This window comes from Pinus tabuliformis, chromosome 7, assembly GCF_031772625.1.
Source record: "Pinus tabuliformis cultivar Carrire ecotype Pingquan chromosome 7, CPIR1, whole genome shotgun sequence".
In the NCBI taxonomy this organism is placed as follows: Eukaryota; Viridiplantae; Streptophyta; class Pinopsida; order Pinales; family Pinaceae; genus Pinus; species Pinus tabuliformis.
In genome coordinates this window covers 1,493,532,825-1,493,556,207 of record NC_142293.1, presented here as the reverse complement: position 1 = coordinate 1,493,556,207, position 23,383 = coordinate 1,493,532,825, and the positions used below count along the sequence as shown (strand labels likewise).

The following is a 23,383-nucleotide window of genomic DNA, read 5'->3' as shown; positions in this document are numbered from 1 at the left end:
GAGGTTGACACTAAGTTCTGAGTTACTCGAAAACCTTAAAAGACTTCAGAAGCATTTCAGTATCTGGATACCATGGCTCGTTACTGCAGACAATTGTCTGTGGGGTTATGACTTGGAGAATTTCCATAAAGTTATAAAATTATTCCTAAATCATTATGTCAATAAACATCAAAGAAAAAAGAAATACTTGTATCAACATTAGACAGTAGATATAAAACCAAGCTGATGACACTAGATTAGACTCTGAATTGTGTGCCATAGCAAACATCAATAAGTTAGAAATATACACGTATGTAGTTAATATAAAGCTTCGAATGGTGGAATGCAATGTCCCATCCACCTCCAATAAAAGCCAGAACAGCAATAGAGCATCTTTGAATTGATAAAGCTTACAACCTTAGAATGACAAAAGTGAAACATAATGTCATGGTTTCCTAGAAATATGCTACTGAAGGAAAAACAGAGTTCCTGCATTTGCAAGGCATCTTATGTCGCAGATTAGTCTAATCAGTAGTTTTTTTAACTACATTTAAAATATAAAAACCTAAACATACGGTATATGTACCATTATAAACTCTGTTATGATTAACACTGTGGATGGGATGTATGAAACAAACATAACCAGTTTCTACATGCTACTAACATCTGTTCATGCCATCCATTAAAGAAACCTAGAAATATTCCTCAAAAAGAAAAAGTAACCAAGAAATAGTTGAGTGTTCACATTGGTCTGGTAAAGGTTCTACTCTTGAATGAGTCAAGAAAACTAATTCATATCAAGCATAACCCAATGAAATACAGTAAGTATAACAGTAGCATAGTAAATCAACTCGTTGAGGAAAATATCAAACCTGTCTGCTTAGATCCTTTGCTTTATGGGCATATATACGAGACTCAGATGACAACCGACTAGACATCTCACTGACCTCTGCAAGGAACAAAAAGGTTAAAACTGACATGTAAGTTAAACATTTTAAAATGCATAAAAACAAACACTAACCTAAAAGAGACTGACATGTAAATGGGTATTCAATAATGAAACTAATTACAAGAAGAAATCAGACAGTTACATTCCGACATAGTATTATCAAGACTTCAAAGTAAAACCAGTATAAAAAACAAAAATAAGAAAGCATATAAATTAAACAACAGGTAAAAGCATAAAACTGCAAAGACATGAGATGCGCAAATACTTCGAGGAAAAGTTCAAGATGCAGACTATGTTTACTCAGTGACAGGAAACCATCAAATTCCCAAACGGAAAACTAGATGCCACATGATCTAACAAAACCTGGCTGACAAATTTCCTACAGGAAGATATGAAACACATTGAACATGATACAATCATACACGTTAACTATCCCAAAGGAGGAGGACCAAGCAGCAGATCAATGTCAACCTTTACATAAAAAACACCGCTGAACTTGCGACATTCTACTGACCAAAGTGATTGGTAGAAAAACTGTCTATTGAAGCCAAAATCAAAGCCCCAGCTATCTACATTTGCTCTCTAAGGAACTTCTAGACTGCAATAAGTACAATAAAATTGTATTCAAATATTCTTGTTGAATGTATTCATAAGATATATTTATTTCAATGTCCAATTGCACATTGAAAACCAGAAAATTGGAAATTGTTTCGAAGTCTGTAGAGAGCAGTTTCTAATTTGTCTCTCACATAGAAAAGCATTCAAACAAAAAGCACAATCAAATAGATACAACTCAGATAAGAACCAAGTTCATCAGTGCAAATGGGTTCAGAAATTTATTTGCGGCACAGCTGTTTTTCATAGAATATAATTTACCTGTCATACACATAAATGAACATATATAGCTATCCCCACCCAAAAAACATGCAAATGCACATGATCATTTGAGAATGGTGTACACTTACGGTCCAATTTTTCACCAACTCCCAGAACTTCTTTAACATTCCGTGTCATTATCTGTTGCACTTCATACAGATCATCATTCAACTTTGCAAGGTTCCGTTGTGTATGGGTGTCTAAGTACAACTTCCTTGTCTTTTGAATAAATGTATCTATTTTTCCAACAACAGCAACCAATAAAAAACATCAATTATTTCCAAAAAGGAAAACCAGAAATAGAGATCAGCCACATCCACTAGCACCTAAACTGAATACCCAACAGCCATCAGATAAAAAGAGTATCAGAGATATGAAAATGTAAAAGTATGTAAAATAACTACATACTCCACTGAGGCTTATTGCTCACTAAAGAAAGAACATAGCAGCAATCTCATTCAAAATGGAAATTATACAACCCCAATCAGGTAAAAACTGAGATTAACATACCAAATTTGATGAAAGCATACGGCCTCGCCACAGTTTCAATTTGAGAGTGGTTCACCTTCTCAAACTCATTTTTGAGATCTTCAAGGTACTGAAACGCGAGCTTTTTGGGATAAGATCGATCACACATAGTTAAATAACAGACACGAGATTCAATGATGTAGCTGGAAACCTTCAGTTAAGCTGTACATTGAAAGTGGTGTATAAATTGATTCAACTTGAAATGAATAACAAAGTCTTGCACATTAACAAGCAAAAAAGCCAGAACTCATAAACGACAAGGAGGTTATTCTAACAAATTAAGGCTAAGAGAAAATACACCAAAGATCCTGAGATTAAGATCTGGTTAGTACATAACAACTTCATTTGCAACCACTAAACTCAAAATTGTTGAAAGGATTTGAGTGTAATTAGAGCCTATTAAGCAAAACACATCTCACCAACAGGCCAGCAAACCTGGATAAAGGCAACAAAAAATCATCACATATTATAGGTGTTACCTTCAAATTTTCCTTCAAATTGAAACAAGAGGTTACAAAAAACGGATGAAACCACTAGCTATAAATATGATGATCTCATTCCACATGACGGTCTGATTTTGCATAATCCACAGTTGAATTGAACTAAATGCATGACAGGGGCTCACGATGCAATGGAAGAACATGCTACCATATATGGTTAAAGTTTAAGCATCAAGCAATCCATGCTCATTTGTAAAAGCATCTCTGAGAACAGATACCCTGATGACCTGTGCTTTGGCTTGTTAGAAGGTGGAATATGCAAATATGACATTTAAGGAGCCTTAATACTGTTTTACAGTCATTCTGATTCAAAGATTCTAGACTTTATAGTGAAATCTAACTGCTTGTAGTTGACATCTATAGATATATGGGATCTAGCAAATATCTTTCAATATGCAATAAAAAAAGTTGGGAAAATTTCAATAATATAAAGAAGATGTTGTGAACTAAATAGAAAACATATGAAGTAGTTTTAAGAAATTGTTTTCTTTTGGGACTAGGGTTTGATATTTTTTGGAAAAACAAAAAAGTAAAAAGGAGATGAAAACATTTTCTTTTCCCGAGAAGTACAAAACAAAAACAAAAAACACACATTAAATAAAGGACTAAAGATTAAAGAAAAACTCTGTTTATCATCCCTTGCACTCAAAGCCATCTTGTAATGATTCACAGACTTCCTTTTGATAAATACATGGTTTATAACTCCCTTCAACAGTTTTAAGAGCTTTATTCTTTTTAGGCTAGAGCTTAAGAAGGCCTTGGTTGGTCTATCTCCCCTATTCAGCCAGTACAGATGGAAACAGTGTATAGTTCTTCAATTTTGAGTGAATATCTTAGCTTGACCACCTTGGTCTGAATCTGCTCACTAAAGGGACTGAATTGCAGATGCCTAGACCTGCTCCAGCTGCTCCATTGAAGCCTTATTCTTTCTTCTTTTGAACGTCACTAGTTGCCTCACATATCCTCACAAGCAGTCTGTGACCTGTTTAATAGTGCCTTCCTACCAGACTGTCCAGCCCCTCTCACCTCGAGGCTGAGGCATCAGATTCCAGCTACATCTGATAGATTTTGATACATCGAGGTCTCAAGTAAGAGATTGTTTAAGAAAAGAATCAAATATCCAGGGAGTCTGTATGACAATCATACAAGAGACTGGGAGTCCTGGAATGTTTTGAAAGCTGATATTAACCTCACCACTTCAGATAAGACAATTGAAGTCAATAACTCAGATAAGACAAATCTGCTTTTGAAACTCAGCCCAAAGCTACTTGGAAGCGGGAAGAACAATTTTCAGAAGCTTCCGGGTCGGAAACATTTTTGGGAGCATTTTTTATATAGTTCTTCAATTTTAAGTAAATATCTTAGCTTGGCCACCTTGGTCTGAATCTGCTCACTAAAGGGACTGAATTGCAGATGCCTAGACCTGTTCCAGCTGCTCCATTGAAGCCTTATTCTTTCTTCTTTTGAACTTCATTAGTTGCCTCGCATATCCTCACAAGCAGTCTGTAACCTGTTTAATAGTGCCTTCCTACCAGACTGTCCAGTCCCTCTCACCTCTAGGCTGAGGCATCAGGTTCCAGCTACATCTGATAGATTTTGATACATCAAGGTCTCAGGTAAGAGGTTGTTTAAGAAAAGAATCAAATATCCAGGGAGTCTGTATGACAATCATACAAGAGACTGGGAGTCTTGGAATGTTTTGAAAGCCCTCATCACTTCAGATAAGACAATTAAAGTCAATAACTCAGATAAGACAAAGCTGCTTTTGAAACTCAGCCCAAAGCCTACTTGGAAGCAGGAAGAACAATTTTCAGAAGCTTCTGGGTCAGGAGCGTTTTTGGGAGCATTTTTTATATAATATATATTTTTATATATTTTGATGCATATATGTCAACAAAAGCATGTAGAATGACAAATTAGTTATAAAACGCATATAAACATGCATTAAACCATATAACATCAATCATCTAGTAGTTATAACCTTCATCAACCACAGCTCCACATGTTACAACATCTCGATTCTCGATTCTCATCAATCTTAAAGTTTCAAAGTTTCAAAATTCAATATATAACATTTGTCATCACTAAAGTTGTTCTTGGAACCATTACCAAACTATAACAAAGAATATCAAACATGAAATGAAATGTTTCACAAAGCATCATATTCATAATTCATTACCAATGAGTTATACAGTCCATCTAATCCGAAAGCAAGATGATTGATTGATGAAAATGGATGAGCACAATATTACCAGCAATTGAATAAACAAAAAACATATGCAAGTAGAGGATTATTGCAAGAACTCCACACATGCCAAACACTCATTTGTATTACAATATATGGAGTACAAAATTGTGGAAAGAGCAATCAAAGTTGCCAAGTCTCCAATAAAATACAATACAATGGGTGAGTGATCAGTTTAGACTAAGTCAACCAAAAGTGAAGGATAAAGTAAAAAAATGTCCAAAATATAATACATGTCCTCTAACTAAGCCCAAAGGATTAGTTCAACTGGTTGTCACCAATGTTGCTAGGAATTTTGTTAGTTCCATGTCCACAGATTCCTAATTTGAATCCCTAGGTGAGGTGCAATAGAATATGCCAATGGGCTTACTAGGGATACCATCCACCATTGCGGGGGAGCATTGCTTGGGTTTCCCCAAGAGGTTTTCATTGCAAAAAAAGTGTTCACTAGACCAAATCTTATCAATTCATCCTAGCTGAGAGGAAATCTTCCCCAAATTTATATTGAAGATGGAGAAACTACTTTTCAAATGTTGATTAGGACAAACACTTGGCTTAAGTGGGCAAGGTGGCTTTGCCACCAAACAAGTGAGTGATGATTTGACAACACTTGATGGCTATGTTGCAAATATTAAAAAAGAGTATCCTCAATAAGGGGAGACTGAAAATCTAGAATTGTGGCCTCTGTGTGTATGAATAGAACATATTACTCCAAGTTAGTGGCTCATACAACTTTAACTCCATCATCGATTTATAATAAGTCAACAAAATAAGTATAAATAAAAAATTAAAAGTACAAATATAATGCATGTTCACTAGACCCAAGGGGTTAACTCAACTAGTTGTTGCCACTGTTGTTGGGAATTTTGCTAGTTCTGTGTCTGTAGGTGCCCAATTTATAGCCCCCTAGGTGAGAATGAGTAGTCTACATCGACTAGTTTACAAGGGTACCATCCACCATTGTGGGGAAGCATTCCTTGAGTTTCCCCGTGAAGTTTTCCTTCGAAAACAACTATTCACTGGCACAAATCTCATCAATTTGTCCTAGCTAAGAGGAAATCTCCCCCAATTTCTATTGACGATGAAGAAACTACTTCTCAAATGTTCACTAGGGCAAACATTTGGCTTGGATGGGCAAAGTGCCTTTGTGACCAGCCAAGTGGTGACGAGTCATGACACCTAATGGGTATGGTGAAAACATTAAAAAGAGTATTTTCAAGAAGAGGAGACTAAAAATCTAGAATTGTGACCTTTGAATCTATGATTGGAACATATTCTTCCAAGCTAGTGGCTCAGACAACTTCAACCCACTGGCATTCACCACATCATGGATACCAAGTTGAAGTGGGAGATCCAACTTGGTGACATTAGGGCACATTTATTGTATGATGGTATAAGGACCATACTGAATAGACTTGAGCTTGGGGTGCTATCTTTTTGAAATATGCTTGTACATTTGCAACCAAACTCGATCTCAAACCTAAAAATCTGGAGCAAATTAACGCCTATAATGAAGTGCCTTATACTTGGCCTATGCTTGTTGAGGGATATTGTGAACCATGTTGTTGAACTTGGCCAAATTTGGCACAAAACAAGAAGCTTTATCTTGCTCCCACTATTGGTGGATGTGGACATATATGGGCAAGCAATAAGGATCTCATTAGGAACAAGATGTTCAAAGCCAAAACAAATCTCAAATGGAGAATTTCATGCAAAGACATTGGTAACAATGTTGTAGATGCATTGCAAAAATGCAAATACTAATCCCATTGTATGTCTTGTTGGTATTGGGTAGTAGATACAGAGAGCATTAACCAATGTTTTGTTCACTACCTCAATTTGACCATCAATTTGTCGATGAGCGGCATTAGAGAACCAAAAAGCTAACAGCCTAAAAATTTCCCGAAAGATTTCCATAAGTGACAAAGAAATTTGGAGTAAGATAATTATATTAATGTCCAACAAAGATAACATAACTATATTGTTGTCCAACAAACGAAAACAAAAGTAGGTTAACAGGATTGTTGATTACAATGATGTTGATACAAGCAAGAGTATCAAACGGTCTCCTATATAAAGAACAAAAGATAAAGTAAATACACAATCTTTATGTGCTAAAACATGGAAAACCTTCGACTCTTAGTGTGAGTGACCACAAAAGGGAGCCAAGGCCGAGGTCATGATCCACTAGAGCTATCTATCCAAACATTCTAAAAGAAAAGTGCTCCCACTTTAGGAGTATCAATAATTTTGTTGCACGATATGAAAACTACCCTCTTGGAAAATTTGCATATAACCACAAAGAAGCAATCATGTTTCCACTAAGTGGTGGGTAAACCACTAATGAAATCCATGGAGACGTAATCCCAAGGTTTGAAGGGAACTAGCAAAGGTTGGTACAACTCAAGCCTCCTATTGGTAGGTTTACTTTAGTTGCAATGTGAACATCTCTATATATAATCTTCTACTTGTTTCATCATGGAAGACCCTAAGAGATAACTTTTCATGTCCAAGAAATTATTTTGCACACCAACATGCCCTTCGTAGGATGACGAATGGATTTGCTCGACAATAAGGCAACAAGCTAATTAAGCTAGAGAACACAAATTTTTCAAATTGTAAAGAAATCCATCCCAAACCGTGTGGTCTAGGAAGGGTACCTACTTAACAACAATTGGTTGTTGGATGCACTTCATGGCTAGACTAGAGGAAGAGTTTGTAACATGTTGGGATTTGTAGTGCTCAAAGGCTACACATCTACGGCATAAAATGGAAAGGAGTTTAGTTAGGAGTCTACTACATAAATCCCCACATTGAGCTACCTTTCTTATATTCAATGGATAAATGAAACTATTGAATGTAAAAATCCCATTTTAAATGTCTTTGCTCGTGAATTTTAGATTGTGAAGACAAAACTTGAAGAGGTCGATGACTAAAAATTAGTGTACAATAGTTTCCATACTAAAGATGTAACGTCACCATTGCTTGAGAACTTGGATCAGTGCATAAAACTCCTTGTCATAAGCCTTGTAGTTGAGTTTTCCCTAGGACAAGGTCTTTGAATGGTATGCCATTAAATATGCTTCTTGCTTAAGAGCAACACCTATGGCATATTGAGGAACATTTGCCTTGATCTCAAAAGGTTGTTGCAAGTCTAGAAGAACAAGCATCAAAGTTGAGTAAAGAACATCCTTCAACTTCTAAGATGCTCATTTTGCTTCAAGAGATGCTCATTTTGCTTCAAGAATCCAAGGGAGAATCTTATGAGGGTTGGTTTGATTTCAAGTGAATTTCCTGTAAAAATTCATGCCTCCTAAGAAACTTTTCAATTATGTAATGTTTATACGTGTGGGCTAGTCTTTCAAAACATAAAGTTTGGTCAAATCGGTATGAACTCTCATATCACAAAACCCAAGTATTGGAAAAAACTTTGGCCAAGGAATGACCTCTTCATTTTATCCTACAATATGTGTTAATTGAGGAGGTCCAAATGATTCAAACATGTTGCAAATGATCACGCCATGTTCTTTTAAAAGCCAAAATGTCAATTGGCCAAAGAATGACCTCTTCATTTTATCCTACAATATGTGTTGATTGAGGAGGCCCAAATTATGCAAACATGTTGCAAATGATCACACCATGTTCTTTTAAAAGCCAAAATGTCAATCTTATGTGAAGACAAATTGAGGGTTTCAAACTGATAACTTATGGTTTCAAGAACATGTAGGCGCCCATGATGAATGGCAACCCCCACCACCGACAGCATCAAGCAGGACTGAAGGTGCTTCAAACCTTGGACAACATGGACGGCTCGTGCGACCTCGCACACGAGGAGTTGTGCACCAGGATCTAGCTCTGTGACATGCTCATCATGAGGAGCGACGCCCAAGTCACGCCCCAGGGCTTAGAATCATCCTGCAATCGGATCACGGGCATAGAAGGATTGAGATCGAAATCAACAATGTGGATCTTCAAGCTGCCACTGAATATGACTATTTGGTCGTTAATGCTCCTACTCCTAACATCGTGGCCACTGTCGAGCATGGGATTGTTCTCATGTCCTCCATGGCACGCAATAGGTCCCAAAATGATGATGCCATGAAACAGAACATGGGGAATAAGGGGAATTTCTTTTGCCGCACGGTTCTTCATGCAGCCAAGATGAAGTTACAGCTCCAAAGCTCCTGCAATTTTCGGTCTTTGTCATGTCATTCTTTGGTGGAATTTTCTGCATTCAAGTGAAAGCAACAAATCTAGTATCTGCGCTTGCTGCCAGAATTCAAGATCAGGCAGGAATCCCTTTTGTCTTTATGCAACTTCTTCACGAAGGATAGCAACTCCATGAGGATCATCCACTCAGTGATTACAGCAATACCAAGGATGCATCAATCTCTCTCATTGCAAGCTTAAATGGTGATGCCATAGGAAAGGTTGAACCTTTTGCTTCTAAGTCTAAGTCCTTTAAGGATGCCCTCAAACTAGGGCCCATTCCTCTGACACATAAACAGCTCTCAAGGCCTGCTTTCATTGTGGATCGGGGGAAGAATATCCCTACTATTAAAGTAGATCACCCTATCTCCTACAAATCTAGCAAGAATTTTGTGTTGTATGTTGTTATTTGTCATTTTAATGGGTTTTGGCCATCGGCAAATGCACTTTGAGATTGGATACATCAGAACTGGACACCAAATGTAGATTTATTCTTTTGCTCAAACAGTTTCTTTCTAGTGAAATTTAAGGATTTGCAAGATTATGATAGGGTTTTTGAAGGACACAAGTTTTGGGGTCGAGCTAGCTTTGCATTAACCAATGTTTTAATTGTTTTAATCCTCTTTCTATGTCATCTTTGCCCACGCCCATGCAAGCTTTGGGAGAAGCTATTAAAACTTTCCACGAAAAACCCCTTGGAAAAGAGCCTACACGAGACCTAGGGTTGAAGGATATTACGTGATTTGAGCTCATCCAAGATCAAGGCAAGAGAGAGAAAAGGCAAGGAATGATTTACTTCAACAAGTACTAAAGCAAACGCCTTCAAAGAATCCCTAAGTTGAAGGATAGCTTCTAGGGTTCCCTCTTGACGTGATTGCTAGGACATCAAATTTATGGAGATTTGTTTTTTGCTCAAAGAGTTTCTTTGTGGTGAAATTTAAGGATTTGCAGAATTATGATAGGGCTTTTGAAGGACAATAGTTTTGGGGTCGAGCTGGCTTTGCATTAACCAATGTTTTAATTGTTTTAACCATCTTTCTATGTCATCTTTGCCCATGCCTGTTTGGGTTAGGCTCTCAAATTTGCTCCTTCATCTGCTACATCCAGATATCTTAGATGAAGTGGGTAACTCAGTCGATCGTTTCATTAAGATAGTCTGATAAACACAGACAAGTTGGAGAAGGGTATTGTTACATTCGCCTGCATATGTGTTGAAATAAATCTCACTAGAGTGTTGCCACACAGACAAGTTGGAGAAGGGTATTGTTACATTCGCCTGCATATGTGTTGAAATAAATCTCCCTAGAGTGTTGCCAGATAAATCCTTCTTCATTGGAATGGCTTGACTTTTTCGCAATCGTTGGACTATAAAAATGTGGCTTTCTGTTGCAAGATTTGTCAATAGCCAGGTCATCTTCAAAATGTCTTCCCTTCTTCTCAAGGGCATCCACTCCTCCCGAAGCCAAGAATAGACCCTAAGGATGGAAAGACCCAAAAGTTTCAATGGAATCTGTGAAATCTACAACAAACTAGCCAGATAACTCTCAACACCAAAAAAACTCTTCAGATAAGTTGAGTCCTTCAACCTCAGCTCTGACACATGCAACGCCAACCCACCCTTCATAGGTTCGGGCTGGAATTTATCCAAGACAAAGAATTAAAGGTATTACAGACTCATGTGCTTGGATGTGCCTATGTTACTTTATGCAATGGATCAATAAGATTGCGAAATACATAGACACTGAGGCAATTAGAGAAAACATAACAGGCAAACATGTAAACAAAACAAGTTTAATAAGGAGTTCACCCAATGCTCCTGGGCTACGTCTCCTGGTCCAGCCTCCAGTGGTGGCCTCTCTATTATGTTTTCAAAGCAGAGTTTTTACAATAGTGAGCTCAATTCGAGTCTCAATAAACAGATATAAATCAGTAGGACTGGACTTGGATCCCCCAAGTCTCTAGAGTACACAAACTCTCCTTCCTGGAACTCGACCTCTATTGGTCACAGTATTATGAGCCCAATCTGAGACTCGTACATGACAGGCCTATGCCGAGGAGTTTGCTTGAACCTCTCAAGCCTTCTCTGGAGTACACAGACTCTCTTACTCTCTCTGGCTCAATGTTGCCTTCAGGTCAGCTCGACTTTTTCTCTCTGTTCTCTGCTCTTAGCTTTATGCGTCTAACTAACTCCTCCTCCTGCTTCTGTCAGTTTATGGCTTTAAAGCCAATCTGCTTTTTGACTGTTTGTTTCCGCTTCGCGGCTTTCTGGTTTCCCTGCCTCGGTCCGTTCAAATTCCTCTATTCTACGTCAACATCACTATGTAACGCCTCACAGGGAGGTGGCCACCTGTTTCGTAACAAACTGAGTGTCAGTTCTCTTCGACGTCTATGAAACGACCATTTTTATCGTTAGCTCCAAGAATGCCCGCGAACATGATCCCTCTGCCAACTCATCTTTCATGCTGGACTTCAAACTTTATACAACTCGGCCTATTTACCCCATTGAATCCGGTCATCCGTCGGATCGCATTTCCACCATCAATCTAGAGCTTCCAGATCCTACGGTCTCCGTCCATATCGGGCGGGTAAGTATCATGACATTTATATGTCCGATGTGAGCGGTTTTCTCTCTCTTCCGCCAAACGTGTGTCACCCAGTGTGTGGCATCATGCAGGACTCAGTTGAAACTGCTTACTGCTCGAAGCCCTTCTGATATCCTGCCGCTTTTGGTGTGGGACCCACCTCTGACAGAATCCGCAAACTCCATATGGTTTTTTTCCTTTTCGGGTCTAGGTCACTTGGGGATTTTTCTTCTCGAAGGGGTTTGTCCGACGATATGCGATTAGCGACTTGCCGCTAATCACATATCAGAAACCTCCCCTGTTTCTCAAAAAGACCTCCCGTTTCGTTGTTTCGTGACAGCGCGTGTTACCATGGGCCAACGGGTCTGTGTGCTTAACCGAGGGTCCTCGTTGCTCCACGCTGCTCACAATTTACAATTGTTCCAAGGGTATTCCTGATAAGCTCGACCTTTGTAAGTCTTTGAAACTTTGGCATGAATTTTACAGAGTTATGAAAACTTAGAGAGTTTTTTAGGATCCAATTCAGATCACGGCCTTCCCACTGAAAAATCTTTTGGACCACCAAAAGTTGGTTTTTAAGCATCAATCAAGTGAGGGTATAGATTCCTTGCTTGCCCAATTTCTATCCATTTCGCACTGCTTGGTTTTGAACCTTTGAGTCCAATCCTGAGGTACTCAACATCCCCTCTGCGCGTGGTTCTCACCTTCCTGTCCAGAACTGTATCTTCCTGCAACTCATTGAGATATTCAGGCAACAGATCATCAATAGAAGGCAATTGACTCTGCTCTTCGGGATCTTCAATTAATGAAGGTTCAAATAGTCTCAAGCTGTCTGCATTAACAACTGAGTAGATGTGCATGTAAGCTGGTAAATCAAGGCGAAAAGCATTCTCACCAATTTTCTCAAGTATCTTGAAAGGTCCATACCTTATTGGCTTCAGCTTCTTACCTTCACCTTACATTTTGTCTTTGCTGATATATAGCCAGACTTGATCACCAACTTGGAAACTATGCTCCATCCGATGCTTATCATGCCTTGCCTTGTACTTGGCTTGGCTCTTTTCCAGCTGTTCCTGTACTGCCTAGTGAATCTCTTGGATTTGTTCAATGAACTTGGTTGCCTTGTCCACATCACTATGTCCATCAACTGCTATGTCTTTACCAAAGACAAAATCCAAGGGAGACCTTGGTGTGAAACCAAAACAGGTCTCAAAAGGAGATCTCTGTGTAGAAGAATGTTTAGCTCGGTTGTAAGCATGTTGTACATAACATAAATGTTCATCCCAAAGCTTGGGATGCTTGCTGCAATAGCCTCTGAGCAACTGGATCATTGTCTTGTTGACCACTTCTGTTTGGCCATCTGTTTGCGAATGAAAAGTTGTGCTCTTTTTCAGTCTAGTATCCATCAATTCCCACAAACTCGACCAAAATTTCCCAACAAATCGAGTATCTCGATCAGATATAATGGAAATGGGTAATCCAAAATGAACCCATACATGCTGAAAGAACAACTTTGCAGTTTGTTCAGCGATAATCTATTTGTTACAAGGTATTAAAATACACATTTTGCTAAACCTATCCACAACAACATATAAATAGTCATGACCTTTTCTAGATCTAAGCAGTTCTCCAACAAAGTCCATGAAAACACTTTCCCAAGGATGAGAAGGAACTAGTAGTGGAGTGTACAAGCCTAGTTTTCTATTGTTGAACTTGCTTTTAGCACACATAGTACACTCCCTTACATATCTAGAAATTGTCTCATTCATTTTTGGCCAATAACAAAATCTTTGCAACGATGCAACTGTTTTACTTACACCAAAGTGACCTAATATTAGATAAGTGTGTGCTTTTCGAATTATCTTTACTCTTTCAGTTTGTGGAATGCATAACTTCCCAAAATGATACAAGCACTGGTCCTTAACATGATAATCCAATTCTTCTACTTGTTTGCCTTGACTTAAAGTTGCATATACATCTTTAAAATCAATATCTTGAGCATACTGTTCAATGTAGCTTTCATGCAATACTGAATTATGCTTAAGTATAATAGATGCATTTATGATTGGTCTGGACAACATGTCTACAACTTTATTGTGTATGCCCATTTTATATCTGATGACAAAATGAAACTATTGTAGAAAACCCATCCACCCATAGTGTCTTGATTGCTGCAACTTAGCTTGGGAGTGTAAATATTGAAGTTGTTGACGATTAGTATGTATAACTGTCTCTTTGCCCATTAGGTAATGTTTCCACTTTTTCACACTATGTACTAATGCATACAATTCTTTATCATATGTGGGATAGTTAACTACTGTAGAATTAAATGTCTCAGAATGATAACATATGGGTTTACCGTGCTGCATCAACACTGCTCCCATGGCATAGTCACTGGCATTCGTTTCAATCTCAAATGGTCTTTGAAGATCGGGCAGTGTTGGCACTGGTGTTGTACTAATTTTTTCTTTCAAGGTGTCAAAGGCTTTCTACTGTTTGCCTCCCCACTGAAACACCTTGTTCAATCCTATTAAAGCATGTAAGGGAGCTGCAATTAAGGAAAAGTTAGAAATAAGCTTTCTCCAATATTGTGTTGCTCATAGGAAGCTTCTAACTTTTGTAGCAAATTTGGGTTTTGACTAGTTTACAATGAATGCAACCTTGAAGGGATCTATCTTCAACTCACCACCCCTTACAATATGACCCAAATAATTCAAAGATGTTTTGTCAAATTCACGTTTTGAGAGTTTAACATAAAGATTTTCTCTTTTCAAAACATCTAGAGTTTGTTTAACATGCTTTAAATGTTCTTCCCATGTTTTACTGAATATAAGAATGTCATCTAAATATACAATGACAAAATCATCAATAAAATGTCTAAGTACATCATTCATTACTCTCATGAAAGTAGCAGGAGCATTAGTTAAGCCAAAAGGCATAACCAACCACTCATACAATCCCTGCTTTGTTTTGAAAGTAGTCTTCCATGCATCTTGCTCTGCAACTTTGACCTGATGATAGCCACTATGCAAGTCCAATTTGGAAAAATAAACAGCTTCTTTCAACTGATCTAATAAATCGTCTATGCGAGGAAGGGGATAACGATTTTTTATCGTTATCTTATTCAGTGCTTGGTAATCAATGCATATTCTCCATGAGCTATCTTTCTTTCTCACCAAGACAATTGGAGACCCACATGGCGATGTGCTAGGTCTTATGAACCCTTTCTCGAGCAGCTCCTGTACCTGTTTCTTGATTTCTGCATTCTCTAAAGCAGACAACATGTACATTCCAATGTTAGGCAATGGAGCATCTTGCTGCAAATTAATATCATATACTATTTCCTTTTTGGGTGGCAGACATTTAGGTTCTTGAAATAATATATCATATTCTGAAACAACTTTTTCTAAATCAACTTGTTGTTTAGCATCACAGCCCTCAAATACATTGGTTTTATCAGGTTTCTTTTCCTTTACATCCATCAGTAAAAATTGTTTGCATGAATTTACAATTCTTTTCATCTACCCAGAGTTTATGAAAGTATAATTATTCTTGAGTTTATGAGCTCTTACAGTATACTCGATTCTATCTTTAACGAATTGATACTTGTTCTCAGCTCTATAGAAAATAGCTTTTCTATCATACAAGTAAGGACTTCCTAAAACAATTCCACATATATCCAAAGGAACTATATCTAACTCAACCTCATCTACAAACGCTGACCCAAAAGAAAACTTAAGTTTACATTGTCTAGTCACTTGTAGCTTTGCTTTATCACATAACCAACCTAATGGATATGGTTTCTTGTGAGGTGTGGTTAGCAATCCCAACTTCTTTACAATTGCTTCAGAAATTAAATTTACTTGTGAGCCACTATCAAACAAAGTATCAATCTTTTGATGTTTGGAAATAACCCGAATATGAAAAAGCTCATGTCTTTTCCTCTCATTCATTATCAGTAGATTGTGCAAAATTACTAGTAGATGCTTCCGAATTTTTACCTTTTATACCTATGGCTGCAATCGTTATTTCGTCTCGTGAGTCTGACCCCAAATCCTTTTGAATAGCGGTCGCAGTCTTCTTCTTTTTGCCCTCGTATTTCTTGGGTTTCAGCTCCGATGTAGAATCCAGCAGTGTTCATCATCATGCCCATCCTTCTTACAACGAATGCATGAAGATTTGGTCTTTTGTACAATATTTGTCTTCCTCTCTTTCCATTTTGTTTTCTTTTCTCCTTATTCTTGCTTGCAGTGGGTTTTGATGATCCCCCAACTTCTGGGTTCACATTCTTACCTCTAGCCTCTAGATGTGTAGCCTGAACAGATACCTCATCTATGCTAGTGGGATTAAACATGAGAATAGTGTGCCTTAAGTAGCTATGTAGACCACCTATATACTTCAGCAGAGTTTCAGGTGAGTCTAAAGAAATTCCTAGAATCAAAGCTCTTTTCCTAAATTCTTGGGTGTAACCTTGTACACTTTGCCCTTTTAATTGGCGAAGAGTTTGCCAGCTCATCATGGCTTGCTGCATATAGGCTAGTGGATAGAATTGCTTTTTAATTGCAAAAACAAATTCACTCCAGACAGAAAGAATTTTACCATGTTTCTTTATGTCAGCTTGTGTCCTGCCTTCCCACCATACCAAGGCAATGCCTCCAAGGCGTAGGCTGGCCAGCTGAATCTTACTCTTGTCTGAATCGATGCTCTGCACTCTGCAATAAACATCAATCTGTCTAATCCAATTATCCAGCTTCTCTGCATTCAACTCTCCATCATATATCGACAAATCAAATTTAACATCTAATTTAATCAAAGATGTCTTCTTTTTATTTTCAGGGCTACTAGGAGGTGTGGGAAGTTTTTCTTCTTTCCCTTTGCCTTTAGAGTGGTCATGGAGGAGAGATTCTTCTACTCCTTTGTCTTGTTTGGAGTTTGATGAATCTTCATCTCTACCTTTCTTAAATTCCCTATACATTTCCTCCACCATGGCTTTCATGGTCAGGAAACCATCCATGAACTGGGAGTCTGATTCCAAGGGGTTTTCTTCTGACATTTTCCTCTTAGGGTAGACTCTTCCAATTTCCGGGTTAGCTCCAACCAACTCTCCTTCTCCTAATTTAACCTTTGATCTAGTTAGCATTCAACAACAAAATCCAGCACAAGCTTGTCTAACCTTAGTAACCTGGCTCTGATACCACTTGATCTGGAATTTATCCAGGACAAAGAATTAAAGATATTACAGACTCATGTGCATGGATGTGCATATGTTACTTTATGCAATGGATCGATAAGATTGCGAAATACATAGACAATGAGGCAGTCAGAGAAAACATAACAAGCAAATATCTAAACACAACAAGTTTAATAAGGAGTTCACCCAATGATCTTGGGCTACATCTCCTGGTCCAGCCTTCAGTGGTGGCCTCTCTATCATGTTTTTAAAGCAAAGTTTTTACAACAGTGAGCTCAATTCGAGTCTCACTAAAAAGATATCAATCAGTAGGACTGGACTTGGATCCCCTAAGTCTCTGGAGTACACAAACTCTCCTTACTGAAACTCAACCTCTATTGGTCACAGTAGTATGAACCCAACCTGAGACTCATACATGACAGGCCTATGCCGAGGAGTTCGCTTGAACCTCTCAAGCCTTCTCTGGAGTACACAGACTCTCTTACTCTCTCTGGCTCGATGTTGCCTTCACATCAGCTCGGCTTCTTCTCTCTGTTCTCTACTCTTAGCTTTCTGCGTCTAACTAACTCCTCCTTCTGCTTTTGTCAATTTATGGCTTTAAATCCAGTCTGCTTTTTGACTGTTCGTTTCTGCTTCCCGGCTTTCTGGTTTCCCTGCCTCGGTCCGTTCGAATTTCTCTGTTCTGCGTCATCATCTCTGTGTAACGCCTCACAGGGAGGTGGCCACCTGTTTCGTAACAAACTGAGTGTCAGTTCTCTTGGACGTTTGTGAAACAACCATTTTTACTGTTAGCTCCAAGAATGCCCGCGAACATGATCCCTCTGCCAACTCATCGTTCATGCCGGACTTCAAACTTTATACAACTCAGCCTGTTTACCCCGTTGAATTTGATCATCCGTCGGATCGCATTTCCGCCATCAATCTGGAGCTTCCAGATCCTACGGTCTCCGTCCATATCGGGCGGGTAAGTAGCATGACATTTACCCGTCCGATGTGAGCGGTTTTCTCTCTCTTCCGCCAAACGCGTGTCACCCAGTGTGTGGCATCAGGCGGGACTCGATTGAAACCGCTTACCGCTCGAAGCCCTTCCGATATCCTGTCAGTTTTGCTGTGGGGCCCGCCTCTGACGGAATCGGTGAATTCCATACGAGTTTTTGAATTTTCGGGTCCAGGTCGCTCGGGGCTTTTTCTTCTCGAAGGGGTTTGCTCGGCGAGTTTCTCAAAAAGACCTCTCATTTCGTTGTTTCGTGACAGCGCGCGTTATCACGGGCCAACGGTCTACGCAGTTGACCAAGGGTCCTCGTTGCTCCGCGTTGCTCACAATTTACAACTATTCCAAGGGTATTCCTGATAAGCTCAACCTTTGTAATTCTTTGAAACTTTGGCATGAATTTTGCAGAGTTATGAAAACTTAGAGAGTGTTTTAGGATCCAATTCGGATCATGGGGTCCACCCCTCGAATGGAGCTGCAAGAGACACAACTATGGTTTTAGTTTCGTCGATGAGCGGACACAACGTTTCCATGAATAGGATCACTCAAATAGTGATAAGGAAATAGCTACAATTGCAGACCCCCCAGAATTGGATTTGATTCAAGGAATCACAGTGATTGTACTCTTCACTTGTTCCCAACAACTCCTCGAGGTGGATAGATGTCCACATGAGAAAAAGAAAAAAGGATCCTCGGAGAGAACCATGATCATTCCCAGATTCATTACCCTAGCTAGAAGTAAAAGCACGGTTTAAGTAGTAAAACCATGAAGGTAGTAAATGTATTGCTATGTACTGTGCTTATCAATGATGGAAAGAATGACATAACTAGATATTTTAAGGTAATACAAATCAATTTACCAAAAAAAAGCCAAAATGGCATTTATGTAGACACTGATAAACTTACCAAGATGTGGGTAGAAGATGTCATTAATGATTCACATAAAGGTAGCAAAGGCATTCCTTAGGCCAAATAGCATAACCAACCACTCGTAAAGATTGAACATGGTGTTGAAAGTTATCTTGCATGCATTAGAGTTTCCCATCCAAACTTGGCGACAATTGGAAGGAAGGTCCCACTTGGGAAAATACTTAGGACCCCTAAGCCAATGAAGGTGGTCATCAATCTGGGGCAACGGGTAGTAGCTACCAACAATAATCTTCTTGACAACCCTATAATTTCAAAGTGGCCACTCTTATTTCCTTTTCTTGGGTACACCAAAAGTTGTGTGATGTCACTCAATCCCTACACTATCTTATGGTGAGGTGTTGTACGTAGAGAAAATGGGCACGCAAGAACCAAGAACAATCTCAATGAATGTTTTATGTTATGAAGGGGAGAGAACCCCCTTGGGTTCTTTAAAGAAATTTGTGTATGAGTCAATGATTCATTGTCTATCAAAGGGAAACAACTTCCCTTTGTTATCTTGCTTCACTTATTGAACAAGGCACAATGACAAGACTTTGCTCAAAGTGACATGTTTAATGGTGGGACTGCCAAGTATAGGTGGAATAATAGAAGGAGAAGTGGAGGTGAGTTTATATGTCATACCTGTTGGACATTAGATAAGCCAAGGCTCCTATGTATTCCGCGACATGGACTAACCGTCTCTCATGGATCCTTATCTTTGGTGATGTGATCATTGACTAACACTTGCGGGTTTTGGTTTAACGGCAATCGCGATTCCCAACAAGTGGTATCAGAGCGTAGGTCATGAGTGCGATGCACACCTAGCTCGCTTTGGAGGGAGCCTGTTAGACATTGGATAAACCAACACTCTCGTGTGTTTCGCAACATGAACTAATCGCCTCTCATGGATCCTTATCTTTGGTGATGTGACCATTAACTAACACCTGCGCGTTTTTGTTTAACGACGAACGTGATTCCCAACAATATTGTCATTACACAACCTGTTATTCCACAATCTAGCAGGCCTTGTATAGGCAAAAGGCTAGAGGGCACAACGAAACTTAGGACAGAGGCCCATTGTCACCACACCCTAAGTCCCCTACTCTTCTCAGATTTTCACCAACGAGAGGAGTCCCAATAATACTTAAATATGTATCTATAATGGGTCTGAAGTGAGGCAAAGCAACTCATTCAATGGAAAGGTTGAATAAAAGTGCGAGCTTTGGGAGAAGCTACTAAAACTTTCCACGAAAAACCCCTAGGAAAAGAGGATACACAAGACCTAGGGTTGAAGGAAATTACGAGATATGAGCTCATCCAAGATCAAGGCAAGAGAGAGAAAAGGTAAGGAATGATTTACTTCAACAAGTACTAAAGAACACACCTTCAAAGAATCCCTAAGTTGAAGGATAGCTTCTAGGGTTCCCTCTTGATGTGATTGATAGGGCATCAAATTTATGGAGATTCCATCATGGGAATTCCTCCAAAACTTGAGGATCCATAGAGGAGACACTAAAGAAGAATCTTATCCAAATGAAATTCAAATTTCCTCTTTGCAACGAATTTCGCACCAAGCCCTACAGAGGCCTATACTTAAAGGGAGTAAAATGGAGGTGAAAAGAGATATTCTTTGAGTTTTGATTGATCACCCAGGATTCAAGACTAATGTTCGGCCATTGGGAGGATTACCCCCTTAAGGTGGGGCATTTCATCACCCCACCTTGAGGATTACCCCCTTAAGGTGGGGCATTTCATCGCCCACAAGGGGTTGGGACATTCATGGGTTCCTTAATGATGTAAGGGGCACTCATGGGGGCCCTAGGAACTAGGGTGATGGCCATAATGATAGGGGGTAGGCTCATGATTGGCTTTTGAACACATGCTAAATTTTATTGTCCCAACCATCTTTTGCATTTTGTTGTACATATCCTATTGTATGTGGCCTATTATGCTTTCATCTTTCTTTTTAGCTGCATCAACCTTCGGGCCATCGTTCCAGGCCCGAACCAAAGTGTGGACAAGGGGGTAGGGGAGGCTAACAACTTGTGGACCCAATGTACAAATGTGGACCCATATGGGGAAAACGTGAAAAGGGTTGGTAATGAGCGGAGGGAGGTGAGATATATGGTATCGGGAAGCGGGACCACGTTACCAAAATCAAGGTTTCCCATGTATTGTCACTCCTAAAGCTAATGGCCAATAAAGGAGATCCCACAGGACTAGGATACAAGATTAACCCCCCCAAGTTGAGGTAAGGGAACAAGAGTACAGTCAAAGCCCTTCTTTCTTCCAAGTCACCCAGTAGTCCATGCCCAAGTGTGTCAAAGAAAAACAAGCATAAACACCCAATTACATAATGAAAAATCATACCTTCGGGATTGGATGGCCCACCTTCAAACATATGATCATGACAGATGAGCAAGGAAACATAACGGTTGTCTCAAGTGGCAAAGAGAAGCAGTACATCAAAGTTATCAGGTAGCTGCAAGGGGTTGTTGGTTGTCGGCTGAAGACAAATCTAGGAGAATTTCTCCTATGGGGTCACCCACTAGTGGTGGGTAACACAACCTATAGGTGTTAAAGTAGCCATTATATTATGCATGCTTAGAAACATGGCATGCCCTACTAAAAATCAAGTTAGAATAGTTGAGAGGAATGACATCACACTCCAATATGTCATGTAAGGATCTAATGGCAAAAGGTGATGGAACACATCCAAGTGATAAGGATAGATTATACAACCTTCTTGATCAATCCAAGTTGATATGGATTAGGATGAGGTGTTGTCGATATGGCTTAAGGGTGCAAGTTTGCAACCAACTAGGATGATACCAAATTCTTTTGGTTGCCATTATCCATAATAATGTAAAATAATTAATCCTTGATCTAGGTGTTTAAGTAAACAAAGTTTCTTCATTATTGTCTCTGTAATTTGTGACCATCAACACTAAATGCAAAGTTGTAGAGGTGGGACCAATAACCTCCACATATGTATCTTTCAATAGTTGTTTCCCAACAAGAAAAGCCTCACCCTTATTAGTGATCTTGGCCTCGAGAACTTTGCATTCGTTATCAAAATGCCCATACTTTTTGTGACAGGAGCAACACATGCTCTCCTTTTTGTCTCAATAATAGGCGTTATTTTGGGACACCACAAGATTTGTCCACTGCCACCAAGTTGGGCCTTGGAAGTGGTAAGAGGTTGAGCAGAAGAGACCAACTTCTTTTGACTAACAAGATTGGTTTAGGAAACTTAGCCTTTATTTTGGAAGTATTTTGAAGGCATGTTCCAAGAGAGTAATAAAGAATAGTTCTAATTCCTTTCATGAATGCAGAAATAACACAAAAATGAACTTAGAGAATGCCTTTGAAATCTCTTACCTCAAGCTTAATGAACATTCTACTATAGACATCAATAAATTATTGCAAAATAGAGAGTGTCTTTGAAATCTCTTACCTCAAGCTTGATGACCATTCTACTATAGACATCAATAAATTGTTGCATGAACTATATGCCAAGATTTGTCAAAGTTGTAGCCACTTTGCCAACAAAGCATCCTTGTATGCTAAAGGGTAGAACCTCTTGCAAGCAACATCCTTGAATTCCCCTTAAGTGTTTATTAAGGATTGGTTGTTAGCTATAAATGTTTAGTGTGGGCCTACCATTACTTGAGTAGTGGAGTCCTCCACGTGAACTTGAAGAACCCTACTCCTATTAGCCTTTACTGGGTTCGAGAAGGTTCTGAAATAAGCTTTTGTGATGCTTATCCAAGAATTGAACACGTCATCATTGACAACCCCATCAAATTTATGCACCAACAATTTGGTATCCAACTTGAAGCTTTGTTGAACAATGGGAATCACCTATTGAATAATTGGTTGAGGTTGAGGCTACGTTGGGCCTGTTGCTAAATGGTGATGTGTTGTTTGACTATGATCATCATATCACAAACCATTTTTGCCTGGAACACTTATTGTTGTTGGCTGTGTTGTTATTATCGAGTAAACAAGGGTTTCTCACACTAGGCATTATTACCTCTACATTTGTTCAGCCAAGGCTAAGGAAAGGTTGTAGTCCTAGGAGTCCCCCATTTCACCGAAGCTTTCACAAGGAGCCATGTGACTTAAGTGATATTGGAACAAATTAAGTTCTACAATCAAAATAGTGATCCGCAAGAAGTAAAAAGGAAATACATTCAAAAAAACTCAAGTGGAAAAATTGGTAAAAAAATTGTAGTTCACCACTCAATGGAATTTTAGGAGCTCTCACTCCCCTAACCCTCGAAGATAACAAATTTAAAGCTACAACCATAATCTTATGCCCTAGAGAGCTAAACAAAAGAACCCAAGGACGAAGAAAATCCCAAAGCAAATGAATGCTCATTCTCTTAAGAAACCATAATCTTAAGCCTATGTTACCAATT

General features: G+C 39.0%; 1 protein-coding gene across 1 annotated transcript in view; it reads right to left on the bottom strand.

Moving 5' to 3' along the window:
- LOC149253487 (25.3 kDa vesicle transport protein SEC22-1-like) overlaps positions 1-23,383 on the bottom strand; it is a 68,085-nt gene that overhangs the window by 39,375 nt on the left and 5,327 nt on the right. Inside the window, exons 2-4 of the mRNA XM_089459925.1 lie at positions 2,315-2,475; positions 1,894-2,040; positions 852-928 (exon numbers count right to left, since the gene is read on the bottom strand). Coding sequence (XP_089316051.1) covers positions 852-928; positions 1,894-2,040; positions 2,315-2,475 — 385 coding nt within the window. The remainder of the gene's footprint in view (positions 1-851; positions 929-1,893; positions 2,041-2,314; positions 2,476-23,383) is intronic.